This window comes from Tamandua tetradactyla, chromosome 7 (genome assembly GCF_023851605.1).
Source record: "Tamandua tetradactyla isolate mTamTet1 chromosome 7, mTamTet1.pri, whole genome shotgun sequence".
Classification (NCBI taxonomy): Eukaryota; Metazoa; Chordata; class Mammalia; order Pilosa; family Myrmecophagidae; genus Tamandua; species Tamandua tetradactyla.
Genome location: NC_135333.1, coordinates 81,207,938 through 81,228,604, shown reverse-complemented (window position 1 = coordinate 81,228,604; position 20,667 = coordinate 81,207,938). Strand labels below are relative to the sequence as shown.

The window sequence follows — 20,667 nt, the reverse complement described above, 5'->3', positions numbered from 1 at the left end:
AACGTTAATTAACTTTATTGTTAACAATATGAATTATTAACATTGGAAAGAGTGTTTCTTATCACTGAAATGGTAGTTATACAAATGTAACACAAAACATTCAGCATTAAAATATCTCAATAACAATGACAGAGAGACAGTATGCGTGAGAGACACTATGAGGTAATTCTGTGTCTGGTTCTGAGATAAAATGCATTTCATAATTTAAGAAGTGCAGTTGAAATTTTGCTGTGAACATGCTAAACCGCTGATGACTTTGTGATGCACGATGAATATTATTTTTGAATTAAAGAGTGAAAGGATTATTAAGTGGAAACACCATGTGTTTAATCAGAAAAATTTCAATTCAAAGGTAGGAAATTAGCATAAATTTATGATTGAATGCCTAAATAGCAATGACACAACTAGAGGAAGGTATTTGGACGGACTGAAGATTATATTCCATCCTAGACCTGAAGAGCAAGATTAATAATCAGAGTATCCATCAAAGCATGCCAGAGTTCAGATCCTGGTAAAAAAAGGTCTCTTGGAAGTCTTAGCAGTCAATACACTAGCAGTAGAGGTACATAATATTGCTAGAACTCCTACTGGGTGCCAAATGTTGGACTAACATCTTTATGAACATTAACTCACTATATTTTTCACAGCAAATCTATGCTGGGGAAACTGAGGACTAGAGAAGCCAAATAACTGGGTCTAAGGTCATGTGGCCAATAAATGGTGTAGGATTAGTTTCTGCTCTTAGTCTGTTTAGAGTCTATGCTCAAACACCATGCTAAAAAGCTCAAAAAAGGCAGGGGGTAGGGGTGAACAGTCACAAACAAGGGAAATGTTTTAAATGAAGAACCCAGAGAGAGGACTTTGAGAATAGCTTCATATGGACAAGAAGATGCTAAAACATTTTGCTTTCCATTTCAAGTCTGTCTGTGGAATTTTATCATGCATAACTCATATCATTTATAGTAACTTCAAGAACTGTTAAAATATTATTGGATGGTCAAAAGTTTCCACATTGGAGAGCCCAAGATGGTGGCTTAGTGAGGTGTGGAATTTAGTTTGTCCTCCAGAGCATCTAGTGAATAGTTAGGAACAGTACAGAAAAACTACTGGGGCCACATCAGTGACCAGACACACAGTGTACACCAGTCTGGACAAGTTGCACCAGATGAGAAACCAAACAGACTGTAAGTCCCCCAAGTGCCTCCCTACCACAGGCTAGTTCCTGGAGGGGAAAGGAAAGAGACTTTACCAGCAGTAGGGGCTTAGCTCAACCAAGCTCCAATTACAGAATTAATTAACAAATTCTGACTACTGAAAATAGCTCCCAGATCAGATAAACCCTGAGTAAGCACTAAAAGTACAAGGAGTTTTTGCCCCAGCACAGAGGCGGCAGGGCTGATGGGGAAAAAACAAAAACAAAAACAAAAACAAAAAATGGACTCTTTGGATCGGACAGCACAAAATACTTGAAAAGGGCTGGACCCTAAAAAAAACATGGTGGGGAGGGAAAATAGGACCTGGAGATACATAGAGCAATGTACCAACTTAAGCTTTTGATTAACAAACCTGAGGAGTGGGGGTTCTGCTCTGAAAAGGACATTTTATATTTTTGTTTTGCTTCTGCTACTGAACAACTCATTAAAGAGAACTGTAGGCTTCTCAGGCTCCAACTGCCCCAGGCAGGGGCAGAATTAAGCTTGTCTAAGAGACAAAGAGGCTGGTCAGGTGAAAAGAGTTAATTCCTGGAGGCTGTGTGTTCCCTAGAAGAGGGGTGGGGCCCAGCTCAGATGGAATCCCTCCCTCAAGGAATTCAGACCCCAGAGACTGGAAAGCTAAAGCAATTAAAGCCAGCCTATAATCTCTCCTCTGTCCCAACCACAGCCCCAGCAGAGAGAGTCTACTGAAGTTGAAGACACTGCATCACTTTGTATTGGTGGGAAACCGCAAGCAGACAAGCACTACATACTGGGAAGGATAGGAAAAACATAGTCTAGAGACTTCATAGAAAAGTCTGTCAAGTTGCAGGGTCTCACCCTCAGGGAAAACTAATGCAGGTGACTCTTTTCTCCTGAGAAGAGGCCAGTCTAGTCTGGGAAAATCTGGGGTTTATAATATCTAAGTAGACTCTCCTAAAAAAAGAAAAGGCTCCATATAGGCAGGGCAAGAAACAGAAAAACAATTACTGCAAAAACTCAGATCTGTTCAACAAGACCTATGATAGAGGTCTAGAATAAGCTGAACTGAATGTCAAAGAACATGTAGAGAACACAGCCATCTAGCAAGAAAATCCTAGGTAAAAGACTGAAAACGATCTCCAGAATAAGCTAATTAAGGAAAAAATAATGAGTCATACTAGGAAAATTGAAGATATGGCCCAGTCAAAGGAACAAACCAACAATTCAAATGAGATATAAGAGTTGGAATAATTAATTCAGGATGTTCAAACAGATGCGAAATATCACATCAAAAATCAAATCAATGAGTTAAGGGAGGCTATAAAGAAGGCAATGGGCAAACAAAAGAAGAAACTGAAAGTCTGAAAAAAACAAATCACAGAACTTATGGGAATGAAAGGCACAGCAGAAGAAATGGGAAAAACATTTTAACATTTACAATGTTAGATTTGAAGAGGCCGAAGAAAGGATTGGTAAAAAGGAGGAGAAAGACTAATGGAGAAAATTATCACTGAAAATTTCCCATCTCTTGTGAAAGAGATAAAATTACAGATCCAAGAAGTGCAGTGTACCACAAACAGAATAGGTCCAAACAGACATACTCCAAGACACTTACTAATCAGACTGTCAGATGTCAAAAAGAAAGAGAGAATTTTGAAAGCAGCAAGGGAAAAGCAATCCATCACATACAATGGAAGCCCAATAAGACTATGCATGGATTCCTCAGCAGAAACCATGGAGGTGAGAGGACAGTGGTATAAATAAATATTTAAAATTTTGAGAGAGAAAAACTGCCAACCAAGAATTCTATACCCAGTAAAACTGTCCTTCAAAAATGAGGGTGAATATAAAACATTTTCAGACAAAAAATCACTAAAAGAATCTGTGACCAAGAGATTGGCTCTGCAAGAAATATTAAAGGGAGCACTGAAGCAGATAGGAAAAGACAGGAGAGATAGATGTGGAGAAAAGAGTAGAAATGAAGACTATCTGTAAAGGTAAGAAGATAAAAATTAGACATGATATATAAAATCCAAATGGCAAAATAGGAGAAGAAAGTACTGCCAGTAACAACACTGAATGTTAAAGAATTAAACTTCCCAATTAAAAGACATAGACTGTCAGAAAGGATTAAAAAACAGGACCCATCTATATGCTGTCTACAGGAGACTCAATTTAGACCCAAGGACAACCATAGGTTGAAAGTGAAAGGGTGGGAAAAGAACTTTCATGCAAACGAAAATCGAAAAAGACCTGAAGTAGGTATACTAATATGTGACAAATTAGACTGCAAATGTAAAACAGTTAAAAAAAAACAAAGAAGGACATATGTAATAATAAAAGGAACAATTCAACAAGAAGATACAGTCATAAATATTTATGCACCAAGCCAGAGTGCTCCAAAATAAATGAGGCAAACACTGAAAACACTGAAAGGAGAAACAGACAACTCTACCATAATACAGACTTCAATTCCCCACTTTCATTAATGGATAGAACATCTAGCAGAGGATCAATAAAGAAAGAGAAAATTTGAATAATACAATAAACGAACTAGACTTATGAGACATTTACAGAACATTACAACCTACAACAGCAGGATACACCTTTTTCTCAAGTACTCATGTATCATTCTCAAGGATAGACCATGTTGGGTCACAAAGCACATCTCAATGAATTTAAAAAGATTGAAATAATAGAAAACTCTCGGATCATAAAGGAATGAAGTTGGAAATCAATAACAGGCAGAGGGCCAGAAAATTCACAAATATATGGAGTCTAAACCACATGCTTTTTAACAACCAGTGGGTCAAGAAAGAAATTACAAGAGAAATCAGTAAATATCTTGAGGCAAATGAAAATGAAAACACAATATACCAACATTTATGGAATATAGCAAAGGTAGTACTAAGAGGGAAATTTATTACCTTAAATGCCTCTATCAAAAAAGAAGAAAGAGAAAAAATGAGGAATTAACTGTTAACTTGGAAGAACTAGAGACAGAACAGCAAACTTACTCCAAAGCAAGCAAAAGGAAAGAAATAATGAAAAGTAGAGCAGAAATAAATGAAATCGAAAACATGAAAATAATCAAGAAAATCAATAAAACCAGAAGTTAGTTCTTTGAGCAAATCAATAAAATTGATGGATCCTCAGCAAGGTTACCAAAAAGAAAAAGAGAGAGGATGCAAATAAATAAAATCAGAAATGGAAGAGGGGACATAACCACTGACCCCACAGAAATAAAGGAGAGTATACTATGAGCAACTTTATGCTAATGTTAGACAACATAGATGAAATGGAAAACTTCCTACAAAGGTATGAATAACCAACACTGACTCAAGAAGAAATAGAGGACCTCAACAAACAAATCACAAGAGATTGAATCAGTCATCAAGAAGCTCCCCAAAAAGAAAAGTCCAGGACCAGATGGCTTCACATGTGAATTCTACCAAGCATTCTACAAAGAATTAGTACCAATCCTGCTCAAACTCTTCAAAAAAAAAAAATCGAAGAGAAGAGAAAGCTACCTAACTCATTCTGTGAAGCCAACATCACCCTCATACCAAAGCTAGACAAAGATACTATAAGAAAAGAAAATTACAGACCAATCTCTCTAAAGAATATAGATGCAAAAATCTCAACAAAATTCCTGCAAATCAAATCCAGCAGCACATTAAAAGAATTATACAACATGGCCAAGTAGGATTTATTCCAGGTATGCAAGGATGGTTCAACATAAGAAAATCAATTAATGTAATACACCATATCAACAAATCAAAGCAGAAAAACCACATGATCATCTTGATTGATGTAGAAAAGGCATTTGACAAAATTCTTGATGAAAACATTTCAAAGAATATGAATAGAAAGGAACTTCCTCAACATAATAAAGGGACTATATGAGAAACCCACAGCTAACATCACCTTCAATGGGGAAACACTGAAAGCTTTCCCCCTAAGATCAGGAACAAGACAAGGATGTCTACTGTCATCATTGTTATTCAACATCCTGTTGGAAGTTTTATCCAGAGCAATTAAACAAGTAAAAGAAATACAAGGCATCAAAATTGGAAAGGAAGAAGTAAAATTCTCACTTTTTGCATATCATATGATACTATATGTCAAAAACCCCAAAAAATCCACAGCAAAACTACCAGAGATAATAAATAAGTACAGCAAAATGTCAGGGTACAAGATCAACACTCAAAAATCTGTAGTGTTTCTATACACTAGTAATCAGCAATCTGAGGAGGAAATCAAGAAAAAAAATTCCATTTACAATTACAACCAAAAGAATGAAATATTAAGGAATAAATTTAACTAAGTATACAAAAGACCTATACAAAGAAAACTATAAGAAATTGCTAAAAGAAATCACAGAAGACCTAAATAAATGGAAGGGCATATTGTGTCCATAGATTGGAAGACTAAATATAGTTAAGATGTCAATTCTATGTAAATTAATTTATAGATTCAATGCAATACCAATTAAAATCCCAAAAACTTACTTTGCAGAAGTAGAAAAACAAAAACCAAATTTATTTGGAAAGACAGGACGCCCCGAAAAGCTAAAAATATTGAGAAAGAAAAATGAAGTCAGAGGTCTCACACTACCTGACTTTAAGGCATATCACAAAGCTACAGTGGTCAAAACAGCATGGTACTGGCATAAATATAGATATACCAACCAATGGAATCGAAAAGAGTCTTTAGATATAGACCCTCACATCTATGGAAATTGATCTTTGATGAGGCAGTCAAGCCAACTCATCTGGGAGAGAGCAATCTCTTCAATAAATGGTGCTTGGGGAACTGGATATCCATATGCAGAAGAATGAAAGAGGATCCTAATCTCACACCTTATACAAAAAGTAAGTCAAAATAGATCAAAGACCTAAACATTAGAGCTAAGACAATAAAACTTTTAGAAGAAAATGTAGGGAAATAGGTGGTTTCCTAGATCTTACACCCAAAGCATGAGCATTGAAGAAAGAAATAGATAAATGGGAGCTCCTCAAAATTAAAACTTTTGTGCATCACAGAACTTTGTTAAGAAAGCAAAAAAGGCAGCCTATTCAATGGGAGACGATATTTGGAAACCACATATTAGAGTCTAGTATCCAGAATATATAAAGAGATTTTTCAACTCAAGAACAAAAAGACAATCCAGTTAAAAAATGGGCAAAAGACATGAACAGAGACTTTTCAGAAGAGGAAATACAAGTGGCTAAAAGGCACATGAAAAGACGCTCAACTTCACTGGCTATTAGTGAAATGCAAATCAAAACCACAATGAGATATCATCTGACATCCACTAGAATGACTGTGCTGATTTGAAAGGATGTATGTCCCTTAGAAAAGTCATGTTTTAATACTAATCCCATTTTGTAAAGGCAGCCATTTCTTCTAATCCCCATTCAGCATTGTATGTTTGAAACTATAATTAGATCATCTCCCTGGAGATGTGATGTAATCGAGAGTGGTTGCTAAACTGGATTAGGTGACGACATGTCTCCACCCATTCGGGTGGGTCTTGATTAGTTTCTGAAGTCCTATAAAACAGGAAACATTTTGGAGAATGGAGATTCAGAGAGAGCAGAGCAGAATGACATAGCCACAAGAAGCAGAGTTCACCAGCCAGCAACGTTTGGAGATGGAAGGAAAATGCCTTCTGGGGAGCATCATGAAACAGGAAGCCAGGAGAAGAAGTTAGCATATGATGCTGTGTTCACCATGTGCCCTTCCAGATGAGAAAGGAACACTGACCGTGTTTACCATGTGCCTTTCCAGATGAGAGAGAAACTCTGACTGTGTTTGCCATATGCCCTTCCACTTGAGAGAGAAGCCCTGAACTTCATTGGCCTTCTTGAATCAAAGTATCTTTCCCTAGATACCTTTGATTGGACATTTCTATAGACTTGTTGTAACTGGGACATTATCTTGGTCTTAGAACTGTAAACTAGCAACTTATTAAATTCCCCTTTTTAAAAGCCATTCTGTTCCTGGTATATTGCATTGCAGCAGCTAGCAAACTAGAACAATGACCATTAAAAAAAAATAGAAAACAGCAAATACTGGAGAGGATGTGGAGAAAGAGGCACACTTGTCCACTGTTGGTGAGAATGTAAAATGTTACAACCACTGTGGAAAGCAGTTTGGCGGTTCCTCAGGAAGCAAAGTATAGAATTGCTATATGATCCAGCAATACCATTGTTAGATATCTATTCAGAGGACATAAGGGTAAGGACACAAATAGACATTTGCACACCAATGTTTATAACAACATTATTTACAATTGCCAAGAGATGGAAATAGCCCAAACACTCATCAACAGATGAGTGGCTGAAAAAGTTGTGGTATATACATACAACGGAATATTATGCAGTTATAAGATACAATAAAATCATGAAGCATGTAACAATGTGGATGGACCTTGAGAACATTATGCTGAGTGAAATTAGCCAGAAACAAAGGACAAATACTTTATGGTCTCACTGATATGAACTAACATTAATAAAGGAACTTGGAGAATTTCAGTTAAGAACCTAGGTTATTAGAAGATAGAAATAGAGTAGAGAGTGGGTAAAAGGTGCTGAAGGGATACAAATTGTGCAACAGAACTGATTGTAAAAATTCAGAAATGGATAGTACAATACTATCTGATTGTAGCACAATAATAAAAATACACTGAATGAAGCTGAATGCGAGAATGATAGAGGGAGAAGGGCGGGGGGCACATATGAAACCAGAAGGAAAGATAGACGAAAAAGACAGCATAATTTAGGAGTGCCTAGATAGTACAATGATAGTGAGTAAATGCACAAATTAAAACATGTTTTTGCATAAGGAAGAACAAAGGAATGTCAATATTGCAGAGTGTTGAAAATAGATGGTCATTTGTATTTTACAACTTCAACCTTTGTGTGAGACTAAAGCAAAAAATGTTTATTTGGTGCAAAATTTATATTTTGACTAGTGCATTTACTAATTTGACTTATATGGACAGTTTAATCAAACACCATAAGTACATGAAACCTTGAATAGAGCATGAGATTTTGTTAGTTTGTCCAGGTTAGTGTGATGAATCCTAGAGTGATTTGAACAGTGAATAAAGAAGTGCATTTGCAAAGTCCCCTTGGGGAATGGGGTGAAAAGGGGAAAAATTCAACTTCCCCATCTGGAGAATTCCTGATAACTCACAAGCAGTGGGGACAACCAGATCAATAGGTTCAGCCCTCAATCTTGGGAGTTGATCCTATGAAACTTATCCCTGTAAAGGATAGGCTAAGCCTACTTAAAATTAGGCCAAAGAGTCACTCCCAGAGAACCTCCTTTGTTGCTCAGATGTGGCTACTCTCTCTCATCTGACATGGCAAGTGAACTCACTGTCCTACCCCCCTCTACATGTGACATGACTCCTAGGGGTATAAACCTCCTTAGCAATGTGCAACAGAAATCTTAGGATGAGCTGGGATTCATCATCAAGAGATTTAGAAAACCTTCTCTACCAAAAAGAGGAAGAGAGAAATAAGACAAAATAAAAGTGTTCGTGGCTGAGAGACTTCAGAGTGGAGAGGTTATTCTGGAGGTTATTCTTAAGCATTATATAGATAACCCCCTTTTAGTTTATGGTGTATTAGAGTGGCTAGAGGGAAGCACTGAAACTGTAGAGCTGTGTTCAAGTAGCTATGTTTCTTGAAGATGATTGTATAATGATATAGCTCTTGCAAATGTGACTGTGTGATTGTGAAAATCCTATGTCTCATGCTCCTTTTATCTATGGTATGGACAAATGAGCAAAAAACATGGATAAGAAATAAACCAATAATAGGAGGAACAAATGTTCAAATAAATTGAGTAGATTGAAATATTAGTGGTCAGTGAGAGGGATAACCCATAAGCATTATGGTATGTATGAGTTTTTTTCTGTTTTCTTTTTTATTTCTTTTGCTGGAGAGATGCAAGTGTTCAAAAAAAAATGATCATGGTGATGAATACACAACTATGTGACGATATTTGTGAGCCATTGATTGTAACCATATCAAGAATGTTGGTATGTTTGTTTGCTGTTTACAATAAAAAATATTATTGGATGATTGCTTTGAGGTGCCTGTATTTATGGCAATATCACAGCTAAAACATTGCATATTATTGATAATGTGTCCATTGGCATTAAAAAAATAGCATTTCCAAAATATATCTTTTTTCAGTTGATAAAGTATTTACATGGCTGCAATGGAAAAGCACTTTTAAAGTACACAGTAAAACTCTTCCTCCATTCCTAATATCTATCCATCCATTTCTTCCGTCATTATTTTATTAGTTTCTAATGTATCTCCCAACCTAGATTTCCTTCTATATACTTCCAGAATTTCTCAGTGTATATGAATATGAATAAGTATTCTTATTTTTCCCTTTTGCAAAAAAAAGGCATAGTATATTTACTATTCTGCACAAGGTTATTGGAGATATTTCCAATTCAATAAATAGAGAACATTTTTTACTTTTTAAAAATAAAGTTTTGCAATATTCCTTTATGAGCAAGTATCCTAATTTACTTACCAGTTTTCTATTGATGGGTAGCTGGGTTGTAACCAGTCTTTAATAGCTGTCACAAACCATGTTGCAATGAATAGTCTTGTACATGCATTGTTTTGTGATTGTGCACAAGTATCATAGGATATATTTCTACAGCAGAATTGCTGGTCACAGGGTATTATTATTATTATTTGTAATTTTATAAATGTTGCCAAATTGCCTTCCATAGAGGTTGAACCAATTTGAATTATCACCAGCAGTGATGAAAGTGCCTGCTGTTTCATAATCAAATTTTTTAATTAAATTTTTGGGCTTTTGCCAATCTGATATGTAAAAAAAAAAATGGTATTGGTGTGATTTTAATTTGCATTTCTCTTATGAGTCAGGTTGAGTATCATTTCATTTGTTTAAGAGCCACGTGCATTTTTGTGGTTTATTTTTTTATATTCTTAATTTTCTATTGGGTTGTTAGTTTTTTTAATAATTTCTAGGAGATTGGTTCTGTATTATGTAACCAACTCTCTGTCTATGATAATTTGCAAATATTTCATTCTTTTTGTTATCTGCCTTTTTTTACTTTGTTATAGTATTTTATGCCATGCACAATTTTATGGCTTCTGGATTTGGAATCATAGTTAGCACAACCCATTCCAAGATAATAAAGGATTTTCCCAAGTTTTCTTTGTCATATTTATGATTTCATTTCATTTTCAAATTATGATTTCATTTATTTGTCATATTATGATTTCATATTTATATTTAAAATCTTTAATCCATTTGGAATTTATCCTAGCACGTGGTGTGAAGTATGTTGTTCCAAAGCATCATTTGTTGAATTTTTTTCTGCTGGTATGGTAAAATACTAAACACCTGAATGTATATGACTCTATTTATGAACATTCTATTCTGTTCCATTTATTCATCAATTCATGTATCAGCATCACATAGTTTTAATTATTGAGGTTTTATAATGCATATTTACATCTGGTGTTGTTAGACTCATTTATTTGCTTTTACTAAAATTTCCTGGACTCTGTTTTCTTTATTCTCCCATATGAATTGTAGAAATAGCTTATTTTGTTAAAATAAATGTTAGTGTTTTTTAAGGTTGTATTTTAAAAAACCAGAGATGTGTGACATCTTTATCATATTGAACCTTTGTCTCCAAAAACATGATTTGTCTTTCCATTGTTCAAAGATTCTTTCAAATTCCTCAGTAACACATTAAAGTTTTCTTCATTTTGTCTTGCACATTTATTGCTAAATTTACTCCTGGGAACTTTTTTTTTTGTCACTATTGTAAATGGGATCTTTTCATCTGTTATACTTTTCATCTAGTTGCTATTTGTAGATACAAAAGCAATAGATATCTATACATCATTTTTGAGCTGATATTTTGCTATACTCTATCATTTGTGAAAGACTCAGCATATTCTTTTGTTTTTCTAGGTATATAGCCAGGTTGCTCTTTAGTATTAGTTTTTTCTTTTCCTTGACAGGGTTTATGCTTCCAATTTCTTTTTCTATTTCATATAGTCATGTGTTATTGAACACCTATATGGACAAGGTACTATTCTAGGCCCTTGGAACATATTACTCAGAACTCCACTGATGGCATTTAATAGTACCAGGGGAGATATATAAAAGCAATAAGCATAATAAATGTGTAAAATTTATAATGCTAAATATGATAAAAATACATAAAACAGAACAGGACAAAGAAAGGCACTGAGATTCCCAGGATAAAGGGAAGATTGCCATTTTTAAATGGATGATCAGGACAGTTCTTGAGAAGGCAAATTTTGAGCAAAGACCTGAAGTAGGTGAGGGAGTGAACCATATGTTGACTAGTACTTTCAACATAATGTAAACTAACTGTGATGCTTATGGGCATCACGCCTTATTTGATACTTTAGTGGGAATGCTTTCCTAGTGTGTACCACTAACGCTTGATGTTGGCTTTGGACCCAAGATAGATTTATTTTCTCACATTACAGCATTATTCATTTATTTTCATGTTATTGAGTGTTTTATCAAGAACATTTGTTTGATTTTATTCAAATGTCTTTCAGGGTCTATAGAGAGGACCATGTGAGTTTTCTCCCTAAATCTATTAGAATGATAATATGTATTATATATTGTATATTACTAATATGGAATTGTTCTTTCATTTCTGATCCTTTGGTGTATTGCTGGATTATTTTGACTAATATTTAATTTAGAATTTTTCATTGACATTCATAAGTGAAATTGGCATGTAGATTAATTTTTCAATCTGTGTAATCTTTGAAGCTATTGGTATCAATATTTTATTTGCCCAATAAAAATAAAATGGACAATTTCCCGTATTTTTCTTTGCTTTGATATATTTTAAATAACAGGGGAATGAACTGCTTTTTAAAGATTTGATAGCACTCCTCTGGAAATCGTCTGAAACTTGCTACTTTTTGGAAGTGCTTTTGAAGCTTTTCTATTTCTTCTTTGAAACTTACCTCTTTAGAACCATCAGTCCTTTGGTGAATAAATAGTATTTTTGTAGGAAACTATCAATTTCAGACAGGTTTGTAATTTATAGAGTAGAAAAAAGTAGTCTCATTATTATTTATTTTCATCTCTTTCCATGGTTGCTTCTTACTTCTGTATTTTGTATATTTGCATGCACACAGCCCCTGACAATCTTTTGATTGATTAGCTTCAGTCTATTTACTTATTTATCTATTTATTTTTAAAGAACAAATCTGGATTCTAAGCTTAGAATTCTGTATTTTTGTACTTACTCATTCTTTTCTACCTGCTTTCTTTTGTTTCGTTGTGTGGCTTTTATTCCAATGACAGTCCTAAAGTTTTCCTTTGAGTATTGCTTTTTCTTTCTCCCATATTTCCTGATACATAGCATTTAATTATTGTGGTGCTTTAGAAATTTTTCAATTTTGGTTTGTAATTCCTTTGCCTGAAGAGTTTTTAAAGAGAGTTTTTTATTTTTAAATTTCCAAGCTTAAGGATCTCTAGTTTTCTGAAATTCTTATTGATTTCTCATTTTATTGCAATGTGATTAGAAAATATTGGCTACACTATTTCTACTTTTTGGAATTATTGACTCTTTCTTTGTGGTCTACTGTATAATCTATTTTCATGAATGCTAAACCGGCACTTGAAGAGAAAGAATATTCTCTTTTCAATGACAAAAAATTTAATATAAATTAATCAATTTTTCTTTAATCATTTGGCTACTTAGTTTTTCCATAATCCTAAAATTTTCCCCCACTTGATCTGCCATGGAATAAGAGAGGTGAATCAGAATATCCCATTATTAGTGCTTTTGTGGGTTTCTCCTTGTATGTTATATAATTTTTACTCTCTATATATTGCTGTCATGTAACTTGGTATATAGTCATAACTACTTAGGTCTTACTGAAAACCGTCCTCATTATCATGAAAGGGTCTGCCCTTCTTTAATTTAATGCTGTTTGGTCTGAATTCCTCCTCTTCTTTATTAGGATTGTGATCTCTGATTTATTTTTCCATGTATTTGCCTAATAAACCTATGTTTCTCTTTCAATTTGCAACCTTTCTAAATCACTTTGTTTTAGGTGAATTTTACTTATAATATAGAGTTATGATTTGCTTTTATTCAATTTTTCTAAATGAAAAAAATCTTACTCGGTGAGTTAAGACCATTTACATGTATTGATATAATGGACAACATTTCTCTGAGTTGTGTCTTATTATTTTATCTTCTATATATTTTTATGGTTATTGAAGAAAGTTTTTCACTAAGCTATTTGTTTCAATTTAATGTACTTATGAAACTTAAGGAAGTTATTTTTGTTCTAGTAGTTACTTTTAATTAATATTTTTAGACTTTTGTTTCTTTTAATAATGTTTGTTTCCTAATAGAAGCAAAGATAAAATTATTATCTATCATCTTTCTCACTCTATTTTCGTCTACCACATAATTATATTTAGTGTTGTGCTCTTGCTAGTGTTTTCCTAACACTAAAATTAAATATACTCAGACTTTTTATTGCTTAGTTTTTTTTAGATTTCTGTGATATCCTTCAACATCCAGTTATTCGAGATCAATAATTAAAAAAAAATCCTTCTACCTTCTTCTTTCCATCTTTTCCTTTCCAGATTAGTCACAAATAAAAGTCTAAATTAATATTCTAATTTAAAACATGAGGTTACATATTAGAATACAGCAAACATGCATAATATTTAAAATCTCTCAACTGAAACTTTTTTAAACAACTTAATACAAGTATTTATTTATTTCTAAATAGTGTGAGTCCTCTCCTCACCTTTCCATATCATTAAGATTTAAATTTAAAATATGAATACCATAGTTCAACTTCTAACTTAAGTGATTGGACTCTTCTGGACCAAATAGTTAAGGCATTAACCAGTGAGATGAACTGCATTGCTTCAAGTTTCCTTTTAAAAAACCATCTCAAATTGGAAGTAATGATGAGAGGTAGCAATTGAAAACTTGTGTTTGCAACCATGTGTAATTTTCAGTGAAGTCTAACATGCTTTTTAATTTTCATCCTCTAAACCTGTGACAAATGTTCTCTTTTATCATACTCAATTCCACCATCTGCATTATTTCTATACCTTCACAAAAATCTTATCTTTTGTATGTCAAAGCAATAAAAGATATTTTCCTGTTTTAGTAACTATATGGATGTGGTAATAGATTATTTTATTTGCTTTTTTGTGGCAGTATTATAAAGCAATGGGACTCTATTAATATTTGGCAAATTTAAAGGATCATATCATTGGGAGTTAAAGAATGTACATTTATGATAAAATCCAAGAACTTTCTGTTTGGTGTCTTGGTTGATTCTTTTGTCTATAATATTCATGTGTGATTAATGAAAGATGTCTTTTTCAAGTGATGCTTCAGGAGAATTCTAGTTGTTGTTGAGGGTAGGGCGGGGCTTGAATTTCTTGTGCCAGGAGAATTCCACATGCAGTGTGAGTGGAGCAGCATGAGGTGAGTTTCTTTCCTCTTGTTCTTTTATAAAAATGACAAGCTACCTTGGCAGAGATGATCACCGTGTCTTCCATAGTTGTTCTTTCTCCCCTCAATCATTTATTCAATAATTTATTGAACATCTATTAATCTCCAGACACTGTTAGACCCTAGGGATTCAATGATGAGGCACACAGACATGGATTTTGCCCTTATGGATACGCAGTCTACAAATAAGAACACAAGCCATATCATCACTGCCATCAGTATTTTGAAGAAAGAGCATTTAGCAAAGTAATTGAGATGATATCTGAAAGATGTGTAAAAGGATGGAGAAGGTGGGATAGGAATCAAGTGTTTCAGACTGAGAAAACTGCATCCTCGAGGTACAGAAGTGCTTGACTTAGTTGAGGAACTGGAAAAGGACAGGAATCAACATGGAGAAGGGATTGATATTAGACTGGAAAAAGAAACTGCTGGATGCCAGATTCTGTTGGGACATAATAATGAGGATATTGGTGTTTATCCTAGGGTAGGGTCCAGTGCAAAATGAAAATCTTGTTTCAAAAATCATGAAGAATTTCACGGCAGTGGAATCGGAGTAGACCAAGCGCAGGGCCTTTCTAACGCAGGAAACTGTGTGACTGCACAGGTTGCCTAAGGACAATGGGGAGCCAAGGAAGAGTTTTAAGTAGAGGAGAAAGGCGACTAGATTGGCACTTTAAAAGGATAAATTCTTCTATTACTCTCTGAAAACATGTTTAGTTAGTACCTAATGGCAAAGAATATTAGTATCTCCCAGATCCAGAGTTATACATTGTTACTAACATGATTTTTATAAGTTATGTGCTAAAACTCACAAGAATAAAGCTTACAATAAATACTGTGCTTTCCCCCCTTAGAATCAATCAATATTCTGTGCCAAACGTATTAAGAATTCAGAAATATGAAAGAGAAAATAATTTTAAGGACACAGGAAGGACCAACTTTCTACTAATCCTTATGTGTTGGAATGATTTTCATATTCTGCTCGGAAAAATGTGTCCTCATGTTTTAAGATAATAGGCTAGGTTTTCTATGCAGCCTATAATCTAAAAATATTGAAAATTAAATCTCTTGTCTCTCATTACATTTGCTGAAACAAATGTTAAGTATTGTATGATGTGGTAAGAAATAAACAAAGCATAAAAAATTCACAAGCAACCATTTTAGTTTTTGTAGTAATAATCCTAATTTTGGGGTTGCATGTATGTATTTTAAAACACCTTACAAAGAAATGATATTAACAGCGAAATTTAAAATTTGACAGCAGTCCATAGTTTAATTTTTTTAATACAGAGGAACAATTTTCTGGAGGGACTTTAATGAAAGAATAGTGGTCAACCTAGAACCTTATTTAAAAATCTGACATCTCTAGGGATTCTGCTAATCATCAACCTCATGCTCTATATTTTTTAGAAGTATGATTTATTAAAGTTTATAGACATTGATTGGAAAAATCTCTCTAGCTTTTATTTATTGTCATAATTGGAATTTTATTTTAAAAAAGGAAATATTTTAAGTTATGGACATCATTCTTCTTTAGGTAAGTACTATAATGCAAAAAACCCCCACCTTTGTTATCTAATACTGTTTATGGTTTGACTATAAAGAAAGCATCAAAAAAAAAAAAAAAGGAATGTCACACAATTTGAGTAAAATGTTGGGAAGTTTTTTATTTAAAGTTACTTTCAGTCTAAGTTAGACAGAAACATAACTATGCTACTTAAAAGTTATACAGTCTGCTCTGCCTGCACAGAGTTATTTACCTAAGAGGTAAATAGCTAGGATATCAGATATAAGCAGGTGGATAGGCACATGGGCCTGTTCTTTAAAGGCAGAGAGTCAGGTGGTGGTTGTAGATAAAAATGAAGAATGGGAGAAGCAGGGGTAGGGGAAGGGGAGGGGGGAGGGGGGGTGGGGGGGGGCAAGATTTGGCATTAAGAATTTACGCTTCATACCAATATCAGTTATTGGATGACCATTGCTTGCAATGGACTTCTCTTACAAAGAATTAAAATTGATTAGACATTCAAAAAGAGTCTCTGTTAATCTAGGAGAGTTGATAGAAAAGGTAATTAGAATTAAAACACTTTTGGCTGAATATAGGGTGGATAATTGTGCTAGACTAGTTTTGGATCCAGGTAATTAAAGAATTTTGTGAGAGAGGTAGAGTAATTGCTGAGCTTTAAAAGGTAAGAGTGAAACTGCTAGATAATTCATGATCATTATTTTGTTGCCTCCTAAAACGTGGAATAAATTGCAAGATTTACCTATGGGGGACAACAGGAACTCTGTTTCTGACATGAAATTTCATCTCAATGCACAATTAATTAAATTGGGTTAAGAGTGTGCCTCATGTAGTTATTATAATTGGACAAACAGACCTATGTTTAATCTAACTTGAAGAACATATTCTAAGGGGATAAGAAGCTCTGGAAATGGTTACAAAATACTTTTAAAGCATTATTTTTAAAGAGAGATTTTAATTTAAATATTGAAAACATTAAGGTTGAAATATTTTTTGCACTATTATATTGAAACTCAATGATTGCACATATTAATAATGGAGAACTTACTTACCTAGGTCCACAAGTGATGATTCTTCATTTATCTGTTGCACAGGCTCAGCCAGGAAAAATTTAAGTACACAATCACTCTGAAAAACAAGAAAAAATATATTTCTTAATATCTTATATTTATTGCTCTTATTCACTATTACATGAAGACATTGCTCACATACTGTGATTACTGTTTATTTATAGATAAACAGTTTTAGATTCCATAAACAGAGACAAAAATACTAAATTCATTGCCAATGTTATCATTTTACCCCAAATAAAATCATCATTTATGAGAATGGACACTTGATTACTCTACATTTCTTCAAGAGTCTCTTGTATACTTGCTCTTGAGTTCACCACAGGTGTTTCCATTCTTGAGCTTACCACAGGTGTTTCCATTATTGAGCTTTATAGATATGTATAAATCTCATACTTTTCTTTTCTAGAGGATATATGAGAAAAGTTGCATAGGACACTGAAGAGCAACTGTTACCCCTTAAGGTTGCTCCACAAATGTTCACTTAGTATTGAGTACATTCATAGCATTGGGGAATGTTAGGGGATATTTAGAGGCAGAACGATGCCTAGGTGCTCCCTCTCTTTAGAAAGAATTTAATGAACAAAACAGATTAAGTGTTGTAATAGAAGTTGTAGTTATGTGTAATTGTAGTGCCTAGGAGTGAGTATGCTCCTCTTTCAAATTGGGATGATCTGATCCCAGACAACTTGACATTTTACCTTGGATCCAAATGAATGGGCTTACAGGTGAATCTCAGAATAGCTTTTCCTTAGTGCTGTCAATGCACATTTATTGTAAGCTCTTATATAACCACAGCAGTCCTCTCCATGAGACCCTATGTTATTATCTGAACAGTACCACTGAAGAGTTATCTCCACTATCATAGGCTGATGCCATTGTAGCAGATAACACTGCCTGACAGTCTCCAGTCAGCTTTTCTCTCATCCTATGCAAAGATTGTTTTGAATCTTCCCCAGGAACCTAAACTTCCAACTTTGACTGCTCTCCGGTGACTTTGCTTCCTATATCAGATAAAATAAAAGGCAGATGGACACTCCTAAACTTTCTGCCACAAAATCAACAGGATTTTTTGTTCCTGAGCACAAAATTTGTTTCCTTGATCTTGTCTTGACCAATGGCTGAACTCATTCCTTTACCTCCAGTTCTAGCCTTCCAGTCTAAAACCACCATCTTCCTCCTTTCCAGGTCACTCCCTGTATTTATACAATTCAAACAATCTGTTAACTCTAAGTTTTCATTGGCCCTCATTCTTTTCAGGTTCTAATGCCTCTCCTTGGCCAAATTAAATTCCATAGTACACTTGAATAACTTTCTTGCTTACTCGTTTCAACTTCTTTCGCTCATTCTTCCTTTATTGTATTCTTCTGGCAAAATCCCAGCCCTACTGCCTCTCTGCCAACTCTGCAACTTTAACAGGCCTGTTGAATGTAGGTGGGAAAAAAACATGCTTATTGGTCTCACTGCAACCTCATACCCAATACAATCAAGTGAGTCTTCATGATTTTCTGGAAATTCTACATATATCTCTAGTCCAGTAACTCTTTTTAAAATGTTTTCTTGTAGTAACATAGGTACAACTCAAAATTTCCCATTTTAACCATTTTAAGTGTACAATTCAGTCATATTAATTACATTCACTATATTGTGCTACCATCACCAGCATTCATTCCCCAAACTTTTTTGTCACTTCAAACAGAAGATCTGCATGCATTAATCAATAACTCCTTATTCCTTACCCCACCCAACCCCCAGCCCCTGGTAACCTCTAATCTATTTTCTGTCCCTGTGAATTTGTTTATTCCAGTATTTCATATAAATGAAGTCATACAATATTTGTCCTTTTGTATCTGGCTTTTTTCAGATGTCTTCAGGGTACATCCATGTTGTAGCATATATCAGAACTTCATTCCTTTTAATAGCTGAATAATATTCAATTGTGTGTATATACCACATTTTGTTCACACATTCATCTATTTGTTGAGCATTTGGGTTGTTTCCACATTTTGGCTATTGGAATAATGATGCTATGAATATTGATGTACAAATATCTGAGTCCCACTTTCAACTCCTAGATGTGAGATTGGCAGCTCATATAGTAATTTTATGTTCAAGTTCCTGAGGAACCACCAAATTAATTTTTACAGTGGTTGTTCCTTTTTACAATCCCTGCCAATAATTTATAAGGGTTCCCTTTTCTCTGCATCTTCACCAACACTTATTTTCTGTTTTTTTAATAGTATAAAGTGGTATCTTCATGATTTTGATTTTCATTTCCCTAATGACCAATGATGGTGAGCATCTTTTCATGCGCTTTTTGACCAAGTGTGTATCTTCTTTTATTTGAGCTGCTAATGAGCAATAAATTGGTGAGTTTCACTTGCTCTGCTTGCTTTGGCTACTGTAAATAGGAACACAAGTCAGGGTAAATTTATTGAAGAGATTGTTCTTTCCCAATTAAAGTATGTGGTATCCTTGTTGAAATACAGTTGGCCATAGATGTGTGGGTTCATTTATGGACTCTCAATTCCAGAGAGAATTTCATTGGTCCATATGTTATCACTAGGCCAGTACCACACTGTTTTGGTCATTGTGGCGTTATAGTAAGTTTTAAGATCAGGAAGTGTCAGATCTCTGAATTTGTTCTTCTTTTTAATATTGAAGTAACTATGTAGCTATTTAGAGCTCCTTGTGATGCTACATGAATTTGAAGATCAGTTTTTCCATTTTTTTGTAAAAAAGGCTGCTGTAATTTTGATAGAGATTGCACTGACTATGTAGATCTCTTTGGGCAGTTGTGACATCTTAAAAATATGTCTTCCCCTTCATGAACATGGGGTATCTTGCCATTTAGTTAGGTCTTTAGAAATTTCTTTTAACAGTGTTTTGTAGTTTTCAGTTTACAAATCATTCACTCTTTAGGTTATCTTTAGAGATTTTATTGTTTTAGATGCTATTGTAAATGTATTTTTAGACATTTCCATTTTGAATTGCTCTTTGCTGGTTGGTGTAAAGAAACACAACTGATTTTTGCATCCTAACCTTGTAGCTTGCAACTTTGCTGGATTTTTAAATTACTTCTATTAGTTTTCATTGTGGATTGTTTAGAATTTTCTATATAAAGGATCATATCAACTATAAATAAAAGATAGTTTTATATTTTCCTTTCCTATGTGAGCGATTTTTTAAATCTTTTTCTTGCCTAATTGCACTGTTTAAAATTTCAAATACAATGCTGAATAGCAGTCATAAAGTAGGCATACTAGTCTTGTTCCTGAACTTAGGGGAAAGATTTCAGTTTTAGTCCATTTTTTCTTGCACTCACCTACAGGACTA

General features: G+C 34.1%; 1 protein-coding gene across 1 annotated transcript in view; it reads right to left on the bottom strand.

Moving 5' to 3' along the window:
• PIK3C2G (phosphatidylinositol-4-phosphate 3-kinase catalytic subunit type 2 gamma) overlaps positions 1–20,667 on the bottom strand; it is a 392,208-nt gene that overhangs the window by 28,712 nt on the left and 342,829 nt on the right. The window contains 1 exon segment of the mRNA XM_077170217.1: positions 17,314–17,389. Coding sequence (XP_077026332.1) covers positions 17,314–17,389 — 76 coding nt within the window.